Source organism: Oryzias latipes, chromosome 8, assembly GCF_002234675.1.
Source record: "Oryzias latipes chromosome 8, ASM223467v1".
Lineage (NCBI taxonomy): Eukaryota > Metazoa > Chordata > Actinopteri > Beloniformes > Adrianichthyidae > Oryzias > Oryzias latipes.
The window spans coordinates 13,348,733-13,376,097 of record NC_019866.2 but is presented as its reverse complement, the minus strand read 5'-3'; the positions used below and the strand labels follow the sequence as shown (position 1 = coordinate 13,376,097).

General features: G+C 37.6%; 4 protein-coding genes and 1 long non-coding RNA gene across 7 annotated transcripts; 4 read left to right on the top strand and 1 right to left on the bottom strand.

Moving 5' to 3' along the window:
* Positions 1-466: 466 nt before the first annotated feature.
* LOC101171746 lies at positions 467-5,214 on the bottom strand. The gene is made up of 5 exons (XR_002873693.1): positions 4,505-5,214; positions 3,097-3,193; positions 2,873-2,911; positions 911-1,049; positions 467-813 (listed from the first exon to the last, which is right to left on the bottom strand). It is a non-coding gene; the product is annotated as an uncharacterized LOC101171746 (long non-coding RNA).
* A 3,108-nt stretch (positions 5,215-8,322) lies between these two features.
* LOC101168044 (myeloid-associated differentiation marker-like) lies at positions 8,323-9,439 on the top strand. Its single transcript, XM_004071713.3, has 2 exons — positions 8,323-8,642; positions 8,827-9,439. Exons 1-2 carry the CDS (start codon positions 8,376-8,378, stop codon positions 9,409-9,411), a joined length of 852 nt encoding a protein of 283 aa, XP_004071761.1. The 5' UTR covers positions 8,323-8,375; the 3' UTR covers positions 9,412-9,439.
* A 2,862-nt stretch (positions 9,440-12,301) lies between these two features.
* LOC101167793 (myeloid-associated differentiation marker-like) lies at positions 12,302-14,518 on the top strand. Its single transcript, XM_004071712.3, has 2 exons — positions 12,302-12,650; positions 13,555-14,518. The coding sequence occupies exons 1-2, from the start codon at positions 12,384-12,386 to the stop codon at positions 14,137-14,139; spliced, it is 852 nt and encodes a 283-aa protein (XP_004071760.1). The 5' UTR covers positions 12,302-12,383; the 3' UTR covers positions 14,140-14,518.
* Positions 14,519-15,511: 993 nt separating this feature from the next.
* Positions 15,512-18,620, top strand: LOC101167541 (myeloid-associated differentiation marker homolog). The gene has a single exon (XM_004071711.4). The coding sequence runs from the start codon at positions 15,860-15,862 to the stop codon at positions 16,712-16,714; it is 855 nt and encodes a 284-aa protein (XP_004071759.1). The 5' UTR covers positions 15,512-15,859; the 3' UTR covers positions 16,715-18,620.
* A 2,122-nt stretch (positions 18,621-20,742) lies between these two features.
* Positions 20,743-27,136, top strand: LOC101171493 (somatostatin receptor type 5). 3 transcript variants are annotated; one of them, XM_004071495.4, is made up of 4 exons: positions 20,743-21,122; positions 23,179-23,872; positions 23,956-24,294; positions 26,146-27,136. In XM_004071495.4, exons 2-4 carry the CDS (start codon positions 23,210-23,212, stop codon positions 26,245-26,247), a joined length of 1,104 nt encoding a protein of 367 aa, XP_004071543.1. In that variant the 5' UTR covers positions 20,743-21,122; positions 23,179-23,209; the 3' UTR covers positions 26,248-27,136. The 3 variants fall into 3 exon arrangements, with proteins under 3 accessions (XP_004071543.1, XP_011476586.1, XP_011476585.1); XM_011478284.3 differs by having other exon boundaries at positions 20,745-21,122; positions 26,173-27,136; XM_011478283.3 differs by having other exon boundaries at positions 20,746-21,122; positions 26,170-27,136.
* Positions 27,137-27,365: the final 229 nt, after the last annotated feature.

Genomic DNA, 27,365 nt, shown 5'->3' with positions numbered 1-27,365 from the left:
GAAGGCATTAGCGTAACCCTTGTGCTATCCTAGGCACTTTACCTTTGGGAGTTGGGTCATCTAGACCCACTAGACAGTGCGCTGAACCTTTTTTCTTCAATGATTTGTGATCTTCACTGGTTTCCATGGATTACATGAAATCTTTCCACCTTTATCCACCTTTGTCATGGTAGGGAGAACACGTCAATGTAAGGGTGGGGTCATCTAAGATAGCACAAGGGTTAATAATATTCAGAAGATATTAAATATCTATTTTTCTCTCAGAAATGGCAAATATGAACAATATTGTATACATTTAGCCTAATGCCTCATCGTAGATGTCCAAAAATTATCAGATTTTTAAAATAAATTTACATCACTGAACACTGATGTCTTTTGTATGGACTTTATTTTGGGTTTTAGTTCTGAATTAATCAACTGTGCTATAAAAGTGATGCAAAGGAGAATAACATCGGAATCTGGTGGTGAACTTTTTACAAATATTTTATTAAACATCATAATGAGTTAAAAATCTGATCCTGAATGTGACATAGGTCAAACATGACAAAACCTTTAACTTAAGAAGGTGCCGTAAACTGACTCTGAAATGTAACAAAATAAAAATATTTGTGATATATTTCACTATAGTTTAAATTCAATTGGACACAAATGAACAAAATAGAGTTTTTTAATACATTTCTTTTTTACAAAGAAAAGCAGAATCTGCTTTACATTTTTCTGTAAAAGTGAAGCAAGTTGTTACAGGAAGGACAGTAATGCTTCACGTCTTTGCAGGAATCGAGGCAAAACGGGAGGAGCATGCAAGGCCAGCACCTGTACATGGGAGAAAACATGTTTTTTTAACACAATTGATTTAGCACATATTTTATTCAGACGCTTAATTGCTGAGTTTCCTTTTAAAACATATTACCCAAGCAGAGTGATACCGCCACAAAATACCCAAGCCATGGCTCCTATCTCAAATGATGTCCTGGTAAGTACGTTCTTCTGGCAGTAGACACAAAAAGTTACTCCAGGAGTATCTCTTAGAGGAGCTGTCACTTGTGTCACTATAAAAGGAAAAATCAGCAGCAAAGCATTAAAAAATGTATTTCAATACTGTTAAAGAGTTTAATTTTAAGACTTATATAAATTAGTGGTAGGCGATAGTGTGATAGTGGGTATTTGGGTATCGATCTGATACCAAGTAATTACAGGGATGGTATCGCCGATATCGAAACAGATGTTTTCCTTAAAATGTTGGGATCATAGATTAATTTTAGAAATACGCAATATTTTGGTAACCAAGTGTATAATAAAACACAGGACAGAGACTTACAGCAAATACAATTGTTAATTAATTACAACAATCTGAATTGAACATAAATCAAATATTGAACATGTATGTATTATCGCTGACATGATACAATAACAGTAAGAAGAATAAAACAGTAACTGATGCAAATGTCTGACAAAAAGCTACAATGTAAAAGAAATTTTAAAAACAGCACAACAAACATACATTTTAAAAATAAAGACAGTATTAAAATAACAAAGTCCCGAGTAACAAAAAAAAGTAAACAAAAGCAACACTAATAAAGTTAAGTAAGGTTCCATTAGTTGTCATGTATGATGAAGTTTTAGGAGCACCCAAAAAAAAAGTAATATTGTGATATTTTTAAAGTTGTAAATTTACGACTGTTTTCTTGTAAATTGACGACTTTAAAGTGGTTTGTCAACTGGCTGTAAAACCCTGTTGTAGTCATGCACATAGGTGTGTGAGATTTGTCCTCCGCATTTGACCCCTCCCCTGGGGGAGCGGTGAGCTGCAGACACAACTGCTCACAAACCTTTGGTGGTTTAAATAAATAAAAAAACACAAAAACAAATCCTGCCATTGCTGCAGATACGTTGATCTTTAATAACTTTTTCTGCTCTCCGATGAAGCATAGAGGGGAGGAGCAAGGACTGAGCTGTAGTGAAGTGAAGGTGCGCTGTTTATGCAGACACAGTGTTGCCAGATTGGGCAGTTTCCACTCAAAACGGGTGGGGGTTTGCTCAAATTGGGTGACTTTTTGTCCAATCTGGCAACACTGCAGACTATCACACAACTCTGTGAATAAATTCGCGCACTTTCCTGTACATTTTAACACTTGTGCTATCCTATGGGGTCAAGATGACCATTGACGTGTTATTCATACCATAACAAAGGTTTCATGTAATCCACGAGGATCACAAATCATTGAAGACAAAAGGTTCAGGGCACTGTCTAGTGGGGTCTAGATTACCCCACTCCCAATGTCAAAGTGCCTATGATAGCACAAAGGTTAAATAAATCAATCTCATTACGCTTTTATCATTACCTTGGTATCGATACTATCGATACACAGATCAATATGCCCACCCCTAATATAAACTATCATTATGTGCTTAGCTTGCAGTAGCACACCTTTTGAACAGGGTGCCACGTTATTAATAAACAATCATAATTTTACACTTTATTTTTTTAATTTACCAACTTTGAGCTTTGAATGCACATAATAGGTATTTTAGTAAAATTAAGCGAAATCCCTATGGTTCTTGTGTGTGGTCATGTTTTTCAATAAAAAAATGTACGCAATGGTAAACCATATGAGCCCAGCATGCATAAAAATGCAAAATCAGATAATAGCAGACAATGATCTTTTGTAAAAACACAGAACCAACAATCCAACTGCATTCCTTTAAGCAGTTTGTTAAGAATCCAAAGATTTCTACCCTCTGGGATGGAACCAAACCCACTGCTGCAGACAAGCAAGTGTTTAAAGGTGTGTCGCATTTGGTGTTTTCCCTGTCTAATGTGTGCATTTTCATGGTAAATTATCATGAAGCAATTACGAGGGAATTTCCTCACCTGTTGATATGACAACAGCCGGGGGTCCAGTAACAACAGCTGACGGCAGAAAAAAATCACAAGAATCATTTTCAACAATCTCTTATAAAGTTTTTGGAAAAATGCAAGGAGAAAAAGCATTTGGCACATCCAAAAACTTTGTTTCTAAAACAACTATTTTCCTTTTTTACAGAACAGAAAGAGATTTGTGACAGGAGAAGGAGCAGAAGAAAGAGCCTACACACCGTTCTGGAATCCTGGGGGGTAAAATGGTGCAATCATCCCAGGATCTGCGTCAGAGTAGGGCGGAGGGTTTTGGTTGTACATCTTCAAATTTCCTGGCTGAATACAGAAAAGGCACTATAGATGTAATAAATTGGTTTTAAGTCAGTGATACAGGGTTGGGGTTAAAATCATTGAGTCTATGGTTAAAATATGTGCAGGCAGGCATTTTGGCTGCGTGTGTGGACAACATGAATTTCCATCAGTTTTTGTTCTAGGTCGCATGTAAATACGTGCATATAAGAACAGACTCATTGTTATCTAGCAACATTGTTTAAAGGAAATGAACTATGATATGAAGGAGTGAGACTTTTACTTCCTGAGAGATTTAATGGCAGACAGTGAGGTGTTAAAAAGGCTGCACTTGTTCTCCAAAACCAGTGTTAAGCACGGGAAATGGTGTGACTCAGTGCAGGTTCAACCACTATTTTAATAATAATCAAGTTAACCTAGTGTTTCAGTGCTTTTTCCCGAAGGAAAAATATGTCGGCCATTTATCACAATAGACTGCTTAAAAATTCAAATTGGTGTAACTTACCAGCTTTTCAAGACTGAAAGTGTGGTATCGAAATAAACTTGATTTTTTTTTCTGTTGTTCAAATAAACGTAGACATTAGACACTTTAAGGGAAGGTCAACTACAACTAAAACTTTAGTAGTTTTTTTAAATAAACTTCAAATTATTATCAATTTCTTTTCTGTTTTTATCCCGGTCCATTAAAATGAATCATTAATATCTATATAAACAATGTAAATAGTATATTTTACAATCAAGTAGAACTTTAAATGAATGTCTGACTGTTCCTGCTTTGTTAGCTGATGATACATTTTAACAGAACAAAGTCCTGTAGTTTAGAAAAAAACACATTTTTATTCAAATAATCATAGATTTCTGGAAGAGTTGTTGGTTTATAATAATAAGAAACTCACATTAGTATAAACGCATAAAGTTTGTTCACAGTAATTGGATGTATAGTGCATATTATTTATTTAGAGGTGGAGTCTGATTTTTCTGATTTTGTCATGTAGAATGAGTGAACATCTTTAATGACACTGTGATTACATTTTAAGACGTTTAACTTAACCCGTACAAGCATGACAGAGCCTGTTTCTGCAAATCTAATATGAATCAGTTGCAAAAACAAGAAGCAAAGCCGGCACTCATAAATTAATCTCTTTCACCAGACTGTGTTGCATCCATATTATTGCAGCTACATCATAAAAACCTAATTCACCACATTCAAGTCAAACATTCTCAATTGAGAAAGCCACTTGTACAAGAGGTAAACATCTTCTGTCACTACTTTAAGTCCACCCAAGCACACAAGCTTATATAAACACATTATTTAGCAAATGTATAAGATATACTTACCTTTTGTTAAAAAAAATGTTTTTCTTTTCTTAAGAGCTGAAGAATCACAAATCCAAAACAGGAAAGAGTTTTAGGAACACTAAATGAAAGACACTAATGGATATCAGTCAGGCACAAACTTTACTATCTCTTTTCTTTCTCCTCCCACATACTCATGAGGGGATCTGAAACCTGCTCTCACTTATTCTGGTCTTGTGAATTTACATACAGATTTTGGAAAAACATTCACAAATTTATCACCGATTCTATTTTTGCTGACATACAACTTTATTATAAAAACATACTTTTTGGTTTTCATAGCTTTGATGTCAAAGACCGTGATGCTTTCTTTTGTGTAAACATGGTATTATTTATCGCTAAATTTCATATACACAAAAGAAAATTTTCCAATAAAAAACCGGATTTCTTTGTGTTCAAACTGGAACTGCAGCGTTATTTAAACTTAATTTCTGCTTCAAAAAATACAAAAGCTCAAAAAACAATTAGCATCTGTAAATCTTTTGGACTGCTGACATAGATTTACTCTCGCATTTTCTCTTTTCTCTTTATTTTTTTGTTTCTTTTTATTTCTTATTCCCTTTTGTGTTTATTATTAATAATTAGTATTTTTTAAAGAATGCAACATGTGTGTTCTGTATTCAGAATTCTATTGTACATTATATGTGTATAATTGTTGTATTTTCTTGTTTTGTATGTTGCAATTGTTCAATAAAAAATTTAAAAAAAAAAAAAAAAAAAAAAAAAAAAAATACTCATGAGGGGAAGTGACACAAGTCAGTCCGTGGGCAACAAAAAACTGTGTTTTAATTAGATCCACTCTAGCTGACAAAGCTGTGAAGACAAAAAACATTGTTTTTTCTTGTTGCTCCACTGTCTTTTAGTGAGCAACCTCCGTTTGCACAAATATTGCCTTTAATATCAAATTTACACATACATCAGAAGAATATGGTTTCTTATGGGTTTGTTTTCTTGCCGTTGACGATTGGACGGCTACTCTCTTAAAAATTCATAGATAAAACAAGAACTACAATTACACAATTACAAAAAAGGAAAAGGACCGTAAACTAACCACCCTTGAGGGCGCAATTCAATCCAGAGAGGCAATATGATAATCTCATCGCCTAAAAGTCTTAAAAGAACAATTTAACTCCTTCAATCGAAATGACATCCATTAAAATAAACACGTCAAGCACATGTATCATTCCTGCACACAAACAATCTGTGCAAAGGTGAGGGGGCAACTGTGAGTGCCTGTTTTCCAATGTGGACAGTGAGGTGATATAGTGAGACAGCGCCCGGTCACCCCCGAAGCAAGGCGTGGCAGCCAGGGCCCCCCAGACGCCAAAATGGAGAATGGTAAATGGCGAATACGATGGAGGCTCTGATGCTGAACACTGGCGCCAACCTATAACAACCAGGTGCAATGTTGGGTTCAGTGTCTTGCCTGAGGACAGTTCAACACACAGATGGGAAAGGTGGGGACCGAGCCTGCAATCTTACAATCAGAGGTTGACCGCTCTACCTCTGTGGTGCAGAGGTCTTCTCTCTAGAGAAGCAGTTTAAAGGATACTGCTTCCTTGGTGGCCCGACGTCAGCCACCCAGACCGGGGCCACTGGGGGCCCCCCAGGCCAGCTACAGAGCAGTCTGCCTGGGGCCCATCACATGGTCCCAAGGCAAAACCTGTCGTAAATACAGCCAGGATGAGCCAGTTAACCATGTCTCTTGAGTTCCATTTTGGAAAAAAAAACACAAGTTTTACACCTTCCCCCTATACTCACACGCACATGCAGTGTAACACAGATAAGGACTTTTAGAAAATTCCTCATAAAATGTGTTTAAACTTTCCCTCTTTAAATGACTCTAGGACTTTGACACACTGCAGACTGGTGAGAGTAAGGAATTACAAAGGTAGTTATGGGTCACGGGACTGTCACATGGACACAGACAGCTAAACATGTTCACCTTTCAGCATATGAACTCACCTGATATACAAAGGTGGTTTGGCAGAGATTTTATCATCGAATGCCCTTCCTGACACAACCCTGTATTTCATCCAGGCTGGGGACTGGCACAGGGAGATCCAGACTTGGGCCATCTTGTGCCCACTGTTGGGCAGTAACGCAAAGTGTCTGGCCTAAGACCAACACTGGAAACATCCCCTGGGAAACAAACCCTGTTTTTCCATGCGCCAGTGCTGCACACAGCCAACTGAGCCATCTATCATCTTACGCAAACAGCTGAACATAGTCTTAAGAAATGTACCAACAGATTACATTGAGGACAATGCAATCCATAGTACTTCATTACCTTTAACATGTTATATAAAGCCATAGTAAAAAGATATAATTTGTCATTAATGAAACAATATTGGCCTAAATTAAATAGGAAAATTAAGAATATAGAAGAACCATTTTTTTAAGTTGTTCCTTAAACTGCACCACCTGTAGTGGCTGCAGGGAAAGAGTTGGGCTTTCTGTGGAAGAGACCTAGGAGGTTTGGCAGGTTGGGGTGTCCACTGAGGCAATCAGTGGCTGCCCTAATTGGTGGGGCTGCTTCGGTCCCGTTGGTGTCCTACCAGAGCTCTCCCAGGGGTGCCGCTTGGGGGGCAGGGGCCTGGGCTTCCCCCTGGGACCGGCTCTTTCTTGGTCCCTCTTTCTTTGTGTGGGGTGGACACTATTTATGGTGAACACATGCGTTAAACAATAAGGCAGGACCTCTGATCTTCTGTCCCCTAATCAGGCCCTTAGCAATGACGGTTGCTGAGGGCAACCGCCCCCACCGTGCCCCTTGGGTGCTGGCTTCGTGAACATGGCGGCCCTCTCTCCACGCAGGGAGAGAGATCCCAGACTTCTCTGGCAACACCATGAGTCGGGGATCACATCACATCTCAGCCTGGGGGTGTCAGTGTGTAAAGATTCTGTGGTTTTGTTGTTCTTGTTCATCTTTTTGGTTTTCTTTTTGTCAGTCACTCCAGTTTCAGGTTCATGATGAACAGCTGTATTCAGTTCAGTTAATTACCCTCAGCCTATTTAAGTGTCTTGGTTTCTGTTTATCCTTGTCAGGTCATCTGCTCTGTTGTGTCACCGGTTTGTTTCTCCCCATAGTTTTGAAATGTTTCAGTTTGTTTATTAAATGTTTTATTTCCTATCAGCAAACCTGGTCACCTGCATTTTGGGTCCTCCACCACCAGTTCCTGAAACAGTGTTCCTGAGGTGTGGGTTCTGGCCCTCGCCAGAATACAATCAATATAAATATAAATAAAGTTTAGCCTAAATTACAACAGGGCTTTATACAAATAAACACCTTGTGAGTCAGAAGATTCATCACCCCCTGTTTTAACAGTAAAAATGTCCAAACCAAGAGGCCTTCAGCTCTTTTCTGTTTGCTCAGCTGTTGAACAGGACAAGTATAAAAAAAAAATCCTATTATCACATGTTGGATTTAGGATTAGGTTACCCAGATACCCAGATTTCTCACATGGATTTTTCTGTTAGTGTTATTTGAAGGTGACATTTGAATTTAGTTTCTAAGTCAGTATGTTTGAGTTCAGAAAGAACTTCTATAATTTTTTTGCAGATCTCTTCAAAGGCTTTATCTGTTGTTAACTAAACATAATGGATAGGAGGTCTTAGACTCTGTCCTACATTTCTGCAGGCGCATCATTACTACCTTACAGATCATTTAAGAAAAACATGTAAAATAGTATACGTTAATGAGTATGCAGCAGCCAGAGATGGTGCAATCAGATAAGCGTCTGACACACTTTTTATTACACTCATCAGTAGTAGAGAGAAGTATAAATAAGCCGCTACAGAGTAAAGTGAGTGCTGAGGTGACTTTTCTTCCAAGAGTTGAATAGAACCGTTCAGGATGGTTACACCGGACCTCAATACACTGATGACCCGCCTGGGCATCACACGGATACTGGGGATCATCTCCAACTGTATCTGTTTTAGTTTGATGGCATCAGTGGGTGTCTATAACTTTTCCTTTTGGACTTGGTGCTTGTTTACCTGGAGCTTCAGCTTCTGCACCACTTTACTGATACTCATTCTGGAACTCTTTAGTCTCAACCAGCGGCTACCCATTTCCTGGAATGATTTCACCGCTGCCTTCTCCATTGTGGCTACCCTAATGGTATGTCTTTCTTTTTTTATATAGTAGGCTCCTAAAATGTGAATGTTTCAAACAATTGTACCAACAACAAAATGTTTTTTTTTCTTGAAGAGGTTTTTCTGAGGACTTTGTTGCTTTCTGAGCCATTCCTTCTTCTGTATTATAATCAATATCTAATGCTAAATTTTTTTTCTTTTTCATGCAGGTATTTGCAACGTCTGTTATCATGTCTGTGTTCTTCGCTAAGTTTGGCTATGCCAAATTCATCGCCGCCACTGCTATTTCATTTTTCTCTTTCGGCTTGCATTGCAATGAGATTACTTATATATGGAAACAATCGGACGAGATCAGTGGATTTCTATCCTCAATTCCAGGACTTCTAAAAATCATAGAAGCCTTCGTCGCCTGCGTCATCTTCATCTGTCTGGACTTCAGTCCCTACCCTTTTTATCCAGGACTGCAATGGTGTGTGGCCGTTTACTCCATCTGCTTTATTTTTGCCATGTTTTTCATCATTACAACCATTGGCAGACTGCAGTCTTGGCTCCCTGTACCCATTGATAAAGTAATGCTGGTTTGCAATGTTCTGGCTGTTGTGATGTACATGACAGCTGTGATCATCTGGCCGGTGTACAGCTTCAGAAACATTAGCAGCTCAGACTGCCCCACTGTAGCTTTCTGTCCGCGGAAATTGATTATTGTCATAACTTTCATGACGTGTTTCAATTTTGTCGCCTATGTTGTGGACTTAGTTTATTCTTTGCGACAACATTTCTTCAGTCAATCTTAAATATGCCAATAAATGAGGACATTTGTGATTTGCTTGATTGTGAAAATCATTGCTCTGGGGTGAATTTGGTTCCCTCCTTAAATTGTTTTAAAAATGTTTTAACAGTGTACAACAAGCAGAGAATAGTGACAAAAATTAACTAACAATATTGTGAATGATTATCTTTTTTCATGGCCACATGGCTGTACTTGCACTTGGGGAGAAAATCAATGAAAAAAATCAACTTTGTTGAGTCTAAATTTGTTAAGACCAAAACCACTGTCTTGAAGATGCCTTTATTTTCTATATTTTATAACATGCTCTCCACACATACACATTTTCAAATAAAGACGCTCAACTCTGACTTAACGACTGGTTCTACTGACTTTGGAAGACCGAAAACCACGCTTGTGTTTACGCAAAAGGAGCAAACAACTCTCTAAAACAGACTGTTTTTGTTCCAAGTACATAAAGACTTATGCATTTTTATGATCAACATAGAACCAAAAACTTTTCCAGAGACTTTTGATAACTTCGAGTTTGAATATATGATTTAAATATTCCCTTTAAGTTTGATTAAAAAAATAATTAACTTTAAGAAGAAACTTAAGAAGCTATAATTAAAACTAAAATTACAACCAAAAAATATTATATATATATATATATATATATATATATATATATATATTTTTTTTTTTTTTAATACATATATAATATATTTAAAAATGTAAAGTTACAACCCAAACTGCATTCACCCGCCATTAATTACATTTGAAATAAGAATCAAAAGAGGCATTTCCGTGAACAAAAAAATAGCAGTTTTAAATTATTACACATATTCTTTAATGAATTTTTCTACCTGTTATGTTGGATTTGTTGTAAAAAAAATTACAAAACTACGGGATAATTTTCAGAAAATATTACAATTGTTGCATTCCAGACAGATCATGGAAGATAAAATATGAAGGATTTGGGAATGGGGGGGTGGGGGTTCAAGGGTTCTGCACTTGAGGAATGTGTTCAAACAAGCCAACCAGAAGAGGGCGCTAGAGAACAAGAAACAACACATTGTCCTTTGGATTTTACACACTCAACTTTTTGATCTTTGAGAATCATTAAAGTTTTGATATTAGGAAAAATCTAGTTAAAAGATAAGGTATATTTATTATTGTTGTTGTTATTATTATTGTTGTTATTATTATTGTTGTTATTATTATCATTATTATTATTATTATTATTATTATTATTATTATTATTATATTAGCCTTGGAAATTTCATTTTAAAACTTTTGATGTAATATTTAATTTGTTTTTAACGTCTGTTTAAATGCAGTTTTTTTAAAGGCATTTTATGACATACATTTTTCATGTTGTCTATGGTCAAATGAACTTTGAGCAAACATCTCCTTTTTTTATTGTACGAGTAACTCTGACTCTGGGTGTGCTTTGTCAAAGTAAATATCGTTAGTGCCTTTAGTCAAACTCCATCCTGGATGATAAAACAAAGCAAATTATAGAAAATTCCACCCATTTTAAGTATAATGTCTAGCAGTTAAAAAGAAAAACGTGAAGTTGTCATTTCCAGAAAAGACATTTTTACTTTAAATCTATACAACTGTATGCTGTATTGAGAAAGGGCTCACACATTTAACCTGTGTCAAAAGTAAAAAGTATATATAATATGTAAAGTTTTTTAAGAAGTATAAATAATATGATTAAAACAGCTGCCGAATACAAAGTTTAGGGAAAATAGAGGCTTCATATCGAAACCTTTCTTACTGCAGAATGTGTTTTATCAATTGACGATGATGATGAGTCTAAAGTTTAAAAACGTCCAGAAACCTTCTATGTTTGTTAAGATGTGGTTGATCAAAGAATCGCTTTTATCTACACCAGCTTATCACTGTCTGATTGGAAAAAAGGTGTGTGGAGCTGCTCGGCTTTCAGACCCACCATGGGTTGTCCATGTGTTTTAAGACTTTAAGCTCTCCGTCCAAGGCTTTTTTAAAACAACTTTTTTGTGTTTTCTTGGTCCAGAAAGAACACAATTACACAAAAAACATGAGATGTAGTAACTTTTGCACCCTTTCGGTCAGTTTTGACAAAGTAACATGTTTTCTGCATGTAGATTTTTGTTTCTTTCCAGGAAATCTCACAAGTGGTGTAATTTTAGTGGTACATAGAAAAATGTGGTCTCCAATTTTATGTTTTTATCATTTAAAATCACTAATACTAGGTCTAAATTAGGACAATGTATTAGCTGAGTAAATAGATTTTTGAACAACAAAGCTGTAAATTGTGATGAGTTTACAAAAAAAGAGTCCCACAGCCTTTTACCAGAGAGCTGGATTTGGTTCTAGGAGCTGCTGAACAAAGAACGTGACTCAACACCTTTTATTACCTTCAGTTTTTGAACTCCTCGTGAATTCTGGTTTTGGCAGCTGGATGATCAAAACTCCAACCAATATAGGCAAAACATGGTGCACATGGATGCAGTTCTAACATTCTTCATCACTAGGGTTTGATAGCATATTGTCAAGTTGGAATTTTTTAAGATTGTATTTGATTGGACTGAAGAGAAAAAGTAGTTTAAAAAATCTATTTTCCCTTGAAGTTATCATCTTTTCCCTCCCGCTGACTTACCTCTCTTTTATCTGTTGAGAGCAAAGGTTCACCTTTTCTTTTCACAAATGTGTGCCTAAACACTGTATTTAACTGTGACAATTATCTGTTACTGTTGACTAGAAAGGAGAGCGTTTGCATTTCAGGATTTAGTTTCAGACCAAGCTGAGTTTATGAGGTAATCGATGAGCACAGGTATGATTATGACTTCCCTTCATATGTGCATCTCTGAAATTTATGGGAGAAGGCATGATAAGGATTAGGGAGGGCGCGGCCCAAAGGTACAATTTGTTTCAGTGTCTGTCACAGTCAGGCAGTCTTTGCTACACAGAGCAGCTACAGAGGCAGGATCAGAGGAGAACACTTTCATCATGGTTAAATTAGACCTGAAGACCCTGACTGTGCCTATTGGCATCGTGCGGATCCTTGAGGTCATCGTGACTTGCATCACCTTTAGCTTGGTAGCCTCAGTGGGGACCACCACTGCGTCCTTCTGGGTCTGGTGCATGTTCAGCTGGTGCTTCTGTTTCACCTTCACATTCCTCATACTCATCCTGGAACTCTTTGGCCTCAACACAAAGATACCCATTTCCTGGAGTGACTTCACGGCAGCCTTTTCCATGTTGGCTACTCTGATGGTGGGTTTCAGTTTTGTTCTTTTTAGATTCCATTTCTTTTTTCTGTGGACTAAACCATCAATGTTTATTACAACACTGGCGGTTTTAGATTATGCAGTGATGTTCAAATTGAACATTGTAGTGATTGAAAATTAGCCTGAAGGTACATTCACACCGACCTCCAAACATCCATAAACATAAAGGCTTCTGCGTTCTTGTATTAATGCGTAGCTACACAGGTTTTTACAACCATTTTTGAGTTCTACGTACAAAACGCGTGGCCATTGAACACACGTTGGAGGTTGAAGCAGATTGAAACTTGGATTTGGTGGTTTTGAATGGATGACATTCCATTTAATTCACAAAAGTACTTACTGTTTGAAAATTGATCATGGAGGGGAAATTAATAACTGCGGTTTGTGCCCGGCCAGAAATATGTGACACCAAATCTTTCGTGTATGAGAGAAAAAAACCCCGGATCAAGATTCACAATATTTGCACCATTTCACATTTTTCCATCAAGCCTCTTCCAACTGTAGGCGGCGAACATGCTCTAGTAAATGGCATAAAAAGAAGACGTCCCTCCCTGCTTGTCTAATGTGAACACTACAGGCTAAACGTGCGTTCAAGAACACGCGTTTAGTGCGTTCTTGAACATACCTTAATTGCACAGTCTGTACGTAGCTAGAAAGTTTCCCTTTTACAGTCTAACGAAAGACTGAAATTCTGTACTTCTCATTTGGTTTAGTTTAGCAAGTAAACAGATGACATTTGGCTTAAAAATTCAGCAAAACTGAGTCCGTACTCTGAAAAAGCCTTTAATCTGTGCGCAAATATATCTAAACTGTGGATTTTTCTTTGTGAATTCTATTTGCAAATATCAATCTCACTGTACATTAAACCATTTTGGCATTTTTTGATACAGGTTTTCACAGCATCCATTATCTTCTCCGTGTTCTTCGCTGATTCTGGTTTGGACAGATTCATCGGCGCCAGTGCGACCTCCTTTCTGGCTTTCATCCTGTATGCCGTTGAAGTTGGATTGATTCGGTTCAAATCGGAAGAGATCAGTGGATTTCTCTCCACAATTCCAGGTCTTCTAAAAGTCATTGAGGCCTTCGCCGCATGCATCATCTTCATCTGCTTGGACTACAGTCCCTACTCATATTTTCCAGGACTGCAGTGGTGTGTGGCCGTTTACTCCATCTGCTTTATCTTTGCCATTATCGTCATCATCGCAACTATCGGCAAACTGCTGACCCGCTTTCCAGCACCTTTTAATAAAGTGCTGATCGTCTGTAATGTGCTGGCAGTTCTGATGTACATGACAGCTGTGGTCATCTGGCCAGTGTACAGCTTCAGGAACAACTACGGCTCAAGTTGCTCCCATTTACCCTACTGTCCATGGAACATGTTAGTTGTTATCAGTTTCATGACATGTTTGAACCTCGTTGCCTACATTGTGGACACAGTTTACTCTTTTCGATTGCAGTTCGTCACTCAAACATAGACGTATATTTTTTTTAATTCCTACTTCCTTTTTTTTAAGCTCTTTTTTTTGCTTTTTTACTGATTAGAGTCCTCAAAGTATACAGCATTTTTCCAAATTTACCTATTCAAGTTCTGCACTAGAGACTTGGACACTTTAATATTTGATGTCCAACATTTCTGAAGTCTTCATTTCTGTTTTTAATGGCAACAATATATACCAATGCCCTTTTTTTTCATTGATAAACTGCTGCTTCATTCAAACCAAAGACCTGAAAGTGTCAAAAACACCAAAAATAAAGCAGAAAGTTCCAGGAAATTGAACACCAACAATTTCTTCTAAAACCAGACAGGAAAGACGTTCTCACACAGAATCCAATGAGGGTTGGACAGAAAAAAAATTAATGCTCAAATGATGACGCAGTCTTCAAAATCCAAATATGTGTTTTTTTTTATTTTGCAATGCAAATTTCTTACATGTGAAGAAAGTTCCAGGAAGAACAACAGTATAACTGTTTAACGCATCATGGCTATAGAATGTTGCCAGTGGAAGTCACATTAGTGAAGTTTTATAATCTAAAAAATTGTCCCAAAAACGTCAACTATCGGTAATTAAAAACAAGGCGGAGTCAACAAGTCTAAACTTTTGGATGCATATGACAGATCTGTTGACCATTGTGCTGCAAACAGGCTGTGAGAACATTTCAGGCTGTTATTTAAAATTGGATAAACCCAATAAACTGTTATTAAGACAAGTTAATCCAGTTTATCACTGGAAACTGCTGAGTGGATTTAAAGTCCCACTTTTACCATGTTTGGATCTATTTTAACATTGTTCCCAGTGGTCTTTTAATAAAATGACAGCACTCTATATGAACAGAGGGAAGGCTTAATGTATTGGTTGTTCCTCCAGCTAAAATAAAAATCAAGGATGACAGTTCTTTCTCTTAGGTTACATCTTTGTCGTTGTTCGGTGTCTTGTGCACCATCGTCTCCAGGGCAATGTCATTTAAAAATCCCATCGTCAATGCAGGTCCTGTTTGAGCTCTTCTTTATAGACCAAATGATCAGCAAATAAGGGAATGGACATCCTGCAGTTAAAATTTAACAGATGTGGCGGTGATAGCTATTGGTTCTGTTTCAGTTTTACCACAGTATTCATTTAATTGACCCCATTTGTGTCGACGGCAAAGATCTGTGATGTCAGAATGATGGAACTATGTGAAACAAGAAAAAATGGTTAAATAAATTCCTTTATTTGTAAATAAGTCATTGTGATCCTGTTTTTTCATGTTCCACTGAGCGTTGGTGCCACTTTTATGAAGTTATACAATATGCAAAGTGTGTCCCAGGTCATTTGTACTATTTAAAATCTGTGAACAAAATGAATGCAGAGTGAAACCTGTTTTCTCCATGACTGGCTGTCTCACCCTGAGTCAGGGTGTGTTGAGGACCACAGTCCAGGAAGCTTCCGAACAGGAACGAGATAAAGGCTGACCCGTGTCCAATCAGGATTCAGGACAAGGGCCATAAACGCCTCAGACAAGCCCAGGATATTTTTCCAGAATACAAACCACACCTGAGTTTCTGTTTTACAGAGCACATACTTGTTTGTTTGGCAACTTACATGGATTTATTCTTCATGACTTGCTTAAAAAATCAAGGCCTTGTTGACCGGAAAGGAACTCCAATCAGGATTAACTGATTTTTTTCTTTTATGCTAAAGAGGCTGTTCTTCAGCCATGGCTTCTGTGGATTTAAAATCCGTCACCCAGCCTGTGGGGATTATTCGAATGATAGCTACAATCCTGGCTTGCATTTGTTTCAGCCTGGTTGCATCAGCAGGACACGTAGCTTCCTCATACTGGGCATGGTGCATGTTCAGCTGGTGCTTCTGCTGCTTCTTTACGCTCCTTATTGTCATCCTGGAGTTCACCACTGTCAACACCAAGATGCCTTTCGCCTGGGAAGACTTCACCGCTGCCCATGCAATCCTGGCAAGTCTGCTGTGCCTCTCTACGTCCATCATTTACCCCGCCTTCTTCACCTGCGGCACGTGTAATCGGCAGATTGGAGCAACCGTGGTTTCCTGGGTTTGCTTGGCCTTGTATGTCGGAGAGGTGGTCCTAACACGTCTTCGTCTCCGCTCAACGGGGCAGACTAACGGCTTTCTCTCCACATTGCCCGGCATAATGAAGATCCTGGAGACCTTCATCGCCTGCATTATCTTCATGTCCATGGAGACGCCGCAGTACTCAGGCTCCCCACCAATGCAGTGGTGTGTGGCCGTGTTCTCCCTATGCTTTGTCTTTGCCATCATCTTGGTCCTCCTGAGTCTCGCACAGCTGACCTCTTTCATCCCTTTCTCCTTTGACAAGTTAACGATTGTCTATAACATCCTGGCGACGGTGATGTACATGACGGCCATGGTGCTATGGCCGCTGTATAGCTTCAGCATCAGACAGAATAACAGCCAGCTGGTTCGTAACCACGATAAACTGGTGGTCGTCACAGTCATGGCTGTCTTTAACTTCATCGTTTACACTCTGGACACCATGTACGCCATCCGTCTCGTATTTTGCATCAGTAACGAGTGAACTGCGGTTATTTAAAATGATGTACATGTCTGCCAGAAAGTGAGTTCTGTTTAGAACAATTGCCCCGCTCTGTCTGGAAACTTCTAAATATTGGTCATATTTTATTTTTAAGATTTTTTTCTTATGATATTATGAAAGTGTTGACTCAAAGTGGTATTATGTAATGCCACCGCCGTCATATACGCCTGATGAAGGGTGACGTATCAATAGACAGTTAATGATTCAAACTTTACAGAGGGATGGCTATAAAAGGAGAAACATAACCTGTGTGAACTCTGGATAATCAAAAAAACATGAGTAAATACACAAGACTCACAGATGTTTTAGTATGCCAGCTTTTTTGTGACTGAACTTAAACAAAACAGAACCTTTCTGACATTTTCTAGCTAATTTTCAATCAAACGAATGAATAATTTCTCTTCTGTAGTTTTACAATAATATTTTGGGAAGTTACTTTGCTCTCACCGCTTTGTGCAAACATGCAATATTGTGTCAACATGTCACCTTTCTGCAGAACTTTATATGCTATTTGTTTTACCACTTGTATTATGTATTTTACAGAAATGAGGATCCGCTTTTATTTTGAAAAAGCTACTTTTTCCTTTAGAGCAAGTTAAGTATAGCTCATGTTCATAACTTGAAAGTTTTTGGTTAATTTTTTATTTGTAGAAACAGAACAAGTTTATGAATAAAAATGTTAAATTAAACTATGTCCAACTCGTAAAAATATAGCATTTTATTTCTTTGTGTCTTGCAAACAAATGTTATCTGCTCACCTATAATTTGTGATTTTCAAAAAAGGATTTTCAGAAAATTGCTGTTATAAAAAAGAAGCATAAAGAATTTTTATGGCTTATTCATGTTTTTGGATTGCCTCAAGCTAAATATGGCATCTGCTTCTGTCTTGTACACAACTATGCAACCAAAAGCGAGGCATAAAGAACTTCAGGCAAAGAGAGCAGCTGATAAAGAAGAGAAGCAGACACCCAGGGAGAAAGAGGAGATGAGGGGACACAGACTTTGGAAGCATGTGTGGGAAAAGTCAAAAAGCAAATCCCTCAATAAAGAAGCAGCTGCAGCAAGTGGAGATTGGTTGCCTGAAAGGTGTAATCTCTCCTTTTTTCTACAACTCTCAGCCTCCTTTTGACCTCCACTTGTTTCTTGTCAAGGTCTAGTAGACGCAAAGTATGATCACAATTACTTCTTGTCGTTTTTTACGCATCAGAATCAGAAAATGACGTCATTGGGTTCTCACGGGCAGTCCTGCAGCCATTGTGTGAGCCGTCACCAATCAGTGTGAGTGAGCTCAGGTCTAATGGAGTAACTGAAGCATAGAAAAGTTGCTCTTGTTTTCTTTTCGGTACATTAAGTAAATAGACCACATAAAACAGTAGGGCAAAGGAGTGAAGACACAAGGACAGGCCTGACTTTGATTACTCAGGAGACACTTTGCATTCCTCTGGATTCATCTCTTCTATTTACAATTATAGATCCCCAAAAAATAAATTTCAAAAAACAGTGCAATTTTCTTCTATATTTTTGAAAGACAATGTTTCCAAAAAGTTGTACATCTTAATGTTCTTAAACAGTCCCTAGACAATAAGCCAGAAAGAATTTAGTTATTATTTTCAGTTTTTTTATTTCATGTTTATTTTTGTTATTTAAATATAATCTATTAAATAGAGTTTTAATTATTATTGTTTTTCCTGTTGTGTTGTCAGTACAAATTTTGTGTAATAAAGCAAAGCTTATATTTTAGAACTTAATTTTTTTTTCGAAATCTGAGTTTTTTATTGTGGTAGGTTCTTTAATCTATAATCGTATCTGTTTTTGTTATTTTTATTATTTTGACTCACTAATTTGTGCTCATTTGAACTGCAATTGACATTAAATGGGAGATGTACCATTTTCTTTTAAAGAAAAACCTTTACAACAAAATCTCATATAAAAATAACTAGTTGACATATATATTTGCAAGTTTGCAATCAAATTTACTTAAAACTCTAGTAATATTTTTCCTCAGACAAACAATCTCTGAACTTGGCACGTATCCTGTGAAATGCATCATCCTGTAGCCTCTAGAGCCACCCAGAGGACAATGATGCAACTGTGCAACTTTTGTTGCGCTGGTTTTGACAACATTTTACTGTGTCACAGATATTTATTTTGACACAAGTGTGTATTCCAGTTTTATTTTTAAAAACACAAGTGTGTGGAACATTCATAGTTCCACAAGATCTAAATCAACATTGTCCAAGATTCACTGCCCACCTGCCACAAAATTCCGTCCTTCTTGATTTTTTTCTGGTCACAATTTAAAAATGCAGAAATTTTTTTTTTCTTTACCTTAGTAGTTACAGATATCAATGCAAACATTGGAGCAGAATAGTAGATTCTGCATGTTGATAATGTTTTCTTAAGAAAAGTGAACAAATAGGAATGATTAACTGAAATAATATTGTAGGAGGCCAAAAGGAAACAACCTTCTGTCAGAAATATGATTGATATTTCCCCAAAAACATCATAATTGCCTTAAGGTAGCAAAACAAACATTATTACTTGATACTATGGTTTCTGAAATGTTCTTTTTAAACTTTAAAGAATGGAAGGTTATTTATCCGTAAAACACTAAGAAGAAGAAAAAAACTTCTCCTGTCAGCTTGCTGTATATTTTTTATATGATGTACGCTGGAGCAAGTGTTTGCCCAAATGCTGTTTCCTTGTCACAAGCAGCAGCATCTGCCAGGAAACATGGCGACCCCTGCAGCTTCAGGCACAAGAGCCACAAGCAAAAATCTGTATGACCTTTCTGGTGTTCAAATTTAGCTACTTAGTATTTAGCTGTTTTAGGAAGAAAACAAAAGATGGGTCATTTTAAATTTCCATGTTCCTTAACTAAATGATTCTAGACATTTTTTTTCTCGCCGAATCTGTGAGGAGTTAAATGTTAAACACTTTTGCACGTCTTTGTTTTGTTTTTTTACGTTCTTACTACATTGTAAACTTCAAAGAAACTTATTTCTATACATTTTTTGGTTTTCTATTTTTTTTCTTTTGCACCTGAACACAGAAAATGAATCCTGACAGCTTGTTGTTGTCATGTATTAGACTGACATCACATAGTCAGAATATGGACCGCTTTAAGCCACAGTGCCACATCTGTGCAAAGGACAGTCTGACAGTTTAAGAGACAAAAAAGTATATTTTTAATATAAAATCTGTAAAGCCCAAAAGTTTCTCACATACAAATCAAACTGTCTGTGAGCATTTAAATCACCCCAATAACTTTTGTCTAAAATTACGTAGTAATTCCTCATATCATATCATATAGTTGGGAAATTCATTAAATCTAATTAGCAAGCAAAATGAAAGTAAATACATGAGAGCCAAATTAGCCTTTAGCGTACAGCGCCCACTTGTGGACAAAAAGAGAATGACAAATAAATCTTTTTTAAAGATATTCAGAAAATTCAGCTTCTTTACAAGAAAGACAATACGATTTTTTTTATTTAACCTATACATGTAATTAATTGCATTTTGTTATATAAGTGCAGGTTGTAATGTTTACACTAAAAAAACAGCATTTATGAAAAATTATTGTGTTTCCAAAACTTTTAAACCTCAGATTTTTAAAGAAATATGATAGTTTTGCTTTAGAAGGAAAGGTTTGATAAACTGACTGATCATCACCACAAAGAGGAGGTGATCTCCTAAAGAAAACCCTTTTTATTGGATTTGTTTAACTGACTGTCTTCTTTTTTGTATCCTCCTTCAAACTGGTGAAAAGTGACACTATGATATTTGTGCGCAAAAGTCTGTTGTTAATTAAGCATTGACTTGGATGAGGGCATTATAAAAGTAATGACCAAAGCTTGTATGCGCACTTCCAAACCATAGAACCATAGAAATCATCAAGGCTGATTTAGGAAAAGCCTCCACTAGTGTGTGTCCTAAAAGTTATATGATTACAGGGGGGGTCTATAAAAGGGAAACAATACCTTCACACCAACACTAGTCTGAGCTGTGAGTTGATACCATCATGGGTGGGACTTTCACATTTGACGGCTGGATGACGTCTTCCTGCAGATATATGCTCCGGTTTTGCGGCGCTTCTGCTTCATTCCTGGGTACTTGTCCCGAGCGCGCACAGGTTCCTCCAGGCGCACCACGAGGCTGAACTTTGATGAGATGGCCACCTGTTGATCATGTCTGAATGGAAATTTCAGCGCGCTGATTTGAGAAAAATAACCCAAAATGAAAGACTAAGCGCTAAGTGGTGTATTTTTGGAAGAACTGGGGACCAGAACCGATCGGAACCGGGAAGGAGGACTTTTGCAGAATTGGACCAATAGCAGGAAAGACGCGCATCACGTCCGTGGAGAGCGCAGAGACACACAGAAGCAACCCTGTGAGTTACATCCCAGCAGTTCAGAGTGAAAAGAAACAAAATGATACAATCCAAACAAAAAAAAAAAGAATTTCTTGCTGATGCATAAAATGAGTTGGGAAAATATTACAAAAATGCAACGTCTTACATTGTATTACTTAAAACAAATTTTGTGCTATTTTATCCGTATTTTTACAGAGTCATATGGAAAAATGTTCTCCACTTGCCTGCAGTCTATGTAATGTTAATTATATTACACATTTATTTTAATTCAATTTTGATACAACAAGAGAGTGATTATCCAAAAGAAGCAGCCTGGAATCAATTTGTTTTTATGCTGTAACAAAAATGACTTAGATGCATCCAGGAAAGAAACAGGATGCCAAAGAAATCTAGCTTTAAATAAAACCACATTTCTTTAAGATTTTTAAGCAAATCTTTAAAAAAAATCTTTATTGAATGAGCAAAATAGCTGTCAGTGAGGTTATCTACATTTGAAGCTTGAAATAAAGAGAAGCTGAAGATAAAAACTGCCATTTGCATTTTCTTAAACATGTGAGACGAAATTGTTTGTTTGTTTTTTTATAATTAACTTTAATTAATACAATTGATGTAATTGAGTAATGCAGACCCAAAGATTTATAATTAAGAATTAGAACACGAAATTTTAAAAGGATAACAAACGAAACCTTTAAAGACAGCTTTTTGTTCAAATATTTGAGTTTTGTGGTTTATCGTTTCAGATTTCTGTCCATTCAGTCTAATAAATTTAGTCATAGTTTACATTATAAGCCCTTAAATGCAATGATGCTTTCATTCCCACACAGCAGGACTGAGTTTTGGCTTTTTTTAAATCAAAAATGTAACCAGTGGGACCCCTCAATGTCCCATCTTCTGTGGTCCCCGGAGAGGGTTTGAAATAATAGAGTATCGGTTTTCAGACACACACACAATAATAAATCAAGCAGAACATATGAAGAGTGGTCCTCATAGCGGCAGATTACAGCTGTTATAGTTTAGTGGGTAAAAATGTCAAGCCCCTTGCAGCCTCAAGGGGACAGGGGCTTCGACTGTTTGCTTTCTCAACAACAAGCTGTGGGTTTCACGTCACTCCCTTGTTTTGGAGCGCGCTTCAGTGACTCTTCACGTCAAACTACTTATTTGTGCAACACGTTTCCGCGGCCTCAGGTTGCAGCGTCCGACAGGTGACAGTTACACGTCCATCCGCCATTATCTGCACCTGCTTTACACCAAAAGGGTCACATCCAAACTGAGTCCAGTCAAGCGAGAGGCAACAGCCTGCCAAGGACGTGAGTTCATGAGCTGACATTTGATGTTTATTAAGATTTAAGGTCACTCTACAGTTACCAGGTGCGGGTTTGTATCAGCAACAACAGCATGAATTAATTAAATGAATTTCAGTTATTCCAGGCTCTCAGGATGCATATAAACACCAGGGTCCTGTTCAAACCACAACACAGAGTTGAAGGTTTTACCTTTTTGACTAATGCCGTTTCTCAAATAAGACCTAAATAAAACAAGTTTCTTAAAAAGAAATTAAGGTAATTTGGGGTAATTATAGGTTAATATCCTAAAATTCGAGATCCTGCATCCTCGTGACTGATGTCACAACATTTTGATTCCACATTACAGCTGTGCAATAAATCATGAATTATGAATCAGTGCTCTGCCACATTCAAATGATTGACTGCAGCACTTCAGCAGGTTACTCAGAACATCCCCCTCAATGCATTCTTGTCACCGGCTCCACGGCTGTGACAATACACCAGTGTGAAATGATGATCGCCTGTTGGAAAGTGCACCACCCCATCAAAAGAAATGACATGTTGGCCACATGCCCGGACAATTCAGAGGAAAGTGTCTTGTCTCCTAGTAAATAAGGGCCATTTGCAAAAAGAGCACCTATTTCTTGGTGGCTGTAAGTGCCTCACAGCCCCGGCATAGCAAGGATTCTCTGAAGCAGAAATTCAAAGAACATCCAGAACATGATGAACTCTTCTGCTTCTTGGTATGGGATGCTAATGAATATTAACCACGTGTCTTTTCTGACTTTTAGATCATTTGAACTCTGCCCGCCCAGCCTCAGGATGAATCACCACAACTGGAATGAGACATTATTTTCCTCAAGTGGCCCTGTGGACACAATAACCAATTTCACAAATGAAACCGATCCCATGCCCATCAACAAGACAGCTGCAATCACCTACCCTATCGTGTTCATTGTGGGTTTCTTGGGTAACACACTTGCCATCTATGTAGTGGGACGCTACGGCAAGTTAAACAACGTAACCAACATCTACATCATCAATTTAGCCATCGCAGACGAACTCTATGTCCTGGGAATCCCCTTCATTCTGACCAACAACGTTTTTTCGTATTGGCCATTTGGAGATTTTTTTTGTAAGATGTTTATGACTACTGACGCCATGTGCCAGTTTGCCTCCACTTTTTGCCTGACTTTGATGAGCATCGACCGCTTCATGGCTGTGGTTTATCCAATGCGAAGTGCTAAGTGGCGGACGCCTCCGAAGGCTAAGATCTTCAGTGGCATAGTATGGATTATGTCCTTTCTGACGGTGTTGCCAGTCACCATCTACTCGCATGTGCAGGACAACATCAAGACTTGCAATTTGAGCTGGCCTGAACCACATGGATCATGGTCCATGGTCTTCATCCTTTACACCTCTATTCTGGGTTTCTTTTCCCCTCTTATTATTATCTCTCTTTGCTACCTGCTCATTGTTATTAAGGTAAAATACCATAGAGATTAACTTTTTGTTTTTATTTGTGATATTTTTTCAGATTGAAATCTCATTAGCCTTTTCATTTACAGGTGAAGTCTGCCAGTGTGCGTGCGGGACTGACTAAGCGCAGACGGTCAGAGCGTAAAGTGACCCGCATGGTGGTGATCATCGTCTTTGTCTTCGTACTGTGCTGGCTGCCCTTCTTCACCGCCAACATTGTCAACCTATTTTACGTGATCCCGGAGAATGAAACAACAGCAGCCATCTACTTCTCCCTGGTCATCCTCACGTACGTCAACTCCTGCGCCAACCCCTTTCTCTATGGGTTCCTCTCTGAGAACTTTGAGAAGAACATGAAGGAAGCACTGAAATGCGGGAAGCTGAATAATGCTGCGAGCCCAAAAAGTGGTCGACAGAATGCTGCCAAGGTAAACCATGACGTTTATGCTGTTACTCACAAATCTGACATGCATGGGAGTAAAGAAAATAGTCCGACTTGTTTCTATAAAAAGGGCAAAGTGTGTGAAATTATAAAAAAAAGATCTGTCAAAAAGTAACGACGTTGCTGGGAAGGTATTTTAACATCTTAGCCAAAATCAATGTAAAATTGCGTCAGAAATAGTATCAGCTCTGAATATAACCCCAAACATGACATACTCTGATTTATGTCAGGGCAGATGTTTTTACTACAAAAGTATATTACATGTTATATATTGAAGTTGTAATAAAAATACTATAGTGTGAATATTTTAACTCTTAGACTGTCAGACTGGAATGCACTGAAAATACATAAATCTACTGCAGGAAGTACTTGATGTGTGCACGCCTAATGCAGAACAGCACCCACAGATGGAAGAGCTTAAAGTTGCATTTCATTGGTAACTCCCAGCTGGATATGTTTCCCAAAACAACAAAAAGGAGATAGTGCTGTTGAGGCCGTGCACAGGCAAAACAGCCTGTGCACAAAGTTATTGAACACTTGGTGCCTGTAGGTCTGTAGTTGAAAACCCTAAACTGGACACTGCTCATCCTTTTATATTCCAAACAAATTCTTGATTTTCAAAATAGAAAAGATTGAATGTATGCAAGAGCGGAAATTTATTAATACATTCCAGTGAAATCTGACATTTATTGCTTTTTTATTTTATGAAGTTCCCCATAAATCTAGCTTTTATTTTTTTAATATATATTTTTGCACCAACAAAGACATTGTCATGCAAAAGGTCTTATGGCTGCAGAGTGAACATGCTTCCAGTGTCAAGCTACAAGCATACCATCCTGGGCAACGTGCGCTCAAGCACCCAATGACAAGTCTATGTAAATGCACATATCAGGCTTCCATGTTCAAAACGCTGTCATTCACATGTTGCTATACGCGGGTTTCTACAACCATTTTCGGGCTCTATGACAAAATCGCGTGGCAGTCAAAAGTTAAACCAGTTGAACTTTGACGAAACAGGGACTCGGATTTGGTAGTGATGTTTTGATGACATCCCAAGTGCCAACCATGAAAAAAAAATATCACGGAGGAGAAATTATACATTGCAGTTTGTGCCCAGTCAGAATTATATGACACTAGCTCTTTCATATATTGGAATAAACCTGTGAAAGGAAAAGCCTGGAGCAAGATTTGCAACGCTTTGACATTTTGTACTAAGCCTCTTCCATCTGAAGGTGGCCGACATGTGCTTGTAAACAGTAGAAAAAGAACAAGAAGAAGAAGCCCCTCCCTGCTTGTGTAGTGTTAACACCATGAGGTAAATGCGCATTCAAGAACGTGTTCAGCGCATTCAAGAACTCACGTTACAAACCGCGTGTGTTCGTAGCTTCAGATTGTTTTCAAAAGTTACCTTTGTCATTTTAGGATTAATGAGGGTCAGGTGACCTAATGCTGAAATCAGATTAACCCTCTAGATTGAGTTCATTACATCCTATATTATATCGGTCATAGCAAAAAAGGAAAGAGGCGAGACTCAGACACATTAACTTAAATAGGGAAAATAGCAGCAGGAGGAAAAATTAATGACCTGTTGCTAAATGAATCACTGTCATTTTATTTTTGATAGATATTGTTGACTTTTATTCAGCTTAAGTGCTGCTCCGCCTGTTAGCATCCTTCTTCTCAAGCTGTTTTAGTCCTGATAAACTACTTTGATTCACAATTAAAACATGAACATACCAAATGAATATGATGTCTCCAGTGTTGCTGAACTGTAAAGAAAAGCAGTAGCTTGCCCTAAATATTTCCTTATGTTTCTGTGTTTATTGTTTTTAACCAGGTTGTTTGTCTGGAATTGTTTCAGCAGTTAGTCCAGATGAAGGTCTGCAGGAGCTCTGACCGACAGCCCATCACCTCCAAACCCGCTATGAACGGCCAGTGAGGCCAGCTGATCAGAAACGTACTCGTCTGCACCCAACAACCCAACATGCAATTCACCTGCATGCCCCATTGTTCTTAGTATTTTCTGTTTTCTGCGGATTTTACTCCCACTTCTCCTGTGTAATTTGGGAGGACCAGAGAGAGATGACTGAAAAGGAGCTGGAACTTTCTGTATTTTCTGCTTCTTTTTTTTTTCACCACACCGATCATAGGGAGGAAAGAATGTTTGTTTTCTCTCCTAATTAAAATTTCTGTTTAACAAAATGCCATTTCCTCTTTAAGGAGAAAAAAAGAGAGTTTCCCACCCAAAAACTGAATCAACACTGTCATTTTTTTATGTTAATGTGCAACTGTTACAGTGTTATTGACCCTGTCATGAAACACTCAGGCTTCGTCATGTCTATTTGCCATGAGGGGAAAGGAAGATTAAAATATTTCATTTGGAACAATGTTTATTCCCCCACATGATATTTTTTATATCAGAGTTTGACTGTTAGCTATTAATATTTCAAAATACTGTTTCTGGTTCTGGTTATTGTGAAAGAGCTTTTGATTTGTAATGTAAAAATGTTGTCAAGCAGCTGAAGCAAAATGTTTTCTTATATCAGTTATAACTTTTTATTTCTCATTTTTTAGTGGATGAATTACGTGTTTTGTTTTTTTTTACTTGAGCCCTCCAAGACATTTTCTCACGAACATTGTACTGACCTTGAACATGTCTAAAAAACAAAGTGGGCATTTAAAACCACTTTTCTTTTTTTTTTCTTTTTTTGCAACACTGTGAAATGTGAAATAATAGGTCATTCTAAGTTTTATGCATCAAATAAGCGACATTAAACCAAACATAAATGTATTGTTGTGAATGTAAATAAAGTATTTGCTGTAGGTGCGACTCACATGAACTCATCTCTGCAGCTGGAGGATTTTAACATTTTTAAAACAGATTGAGCACTGGAGGCTTTTTAAAAACAAATCCTGATTATCCTTTACAGTTGGAACCTTCCTGAACCTAATTTTTGCACATGCAAATTAAAGTTTGATTCCCTGACAGGGCAGGCCACTGAACCATATTAGGAAGAAAGCTGCAACAAAAATGAACTGTCCAAAAAAACAACTCTT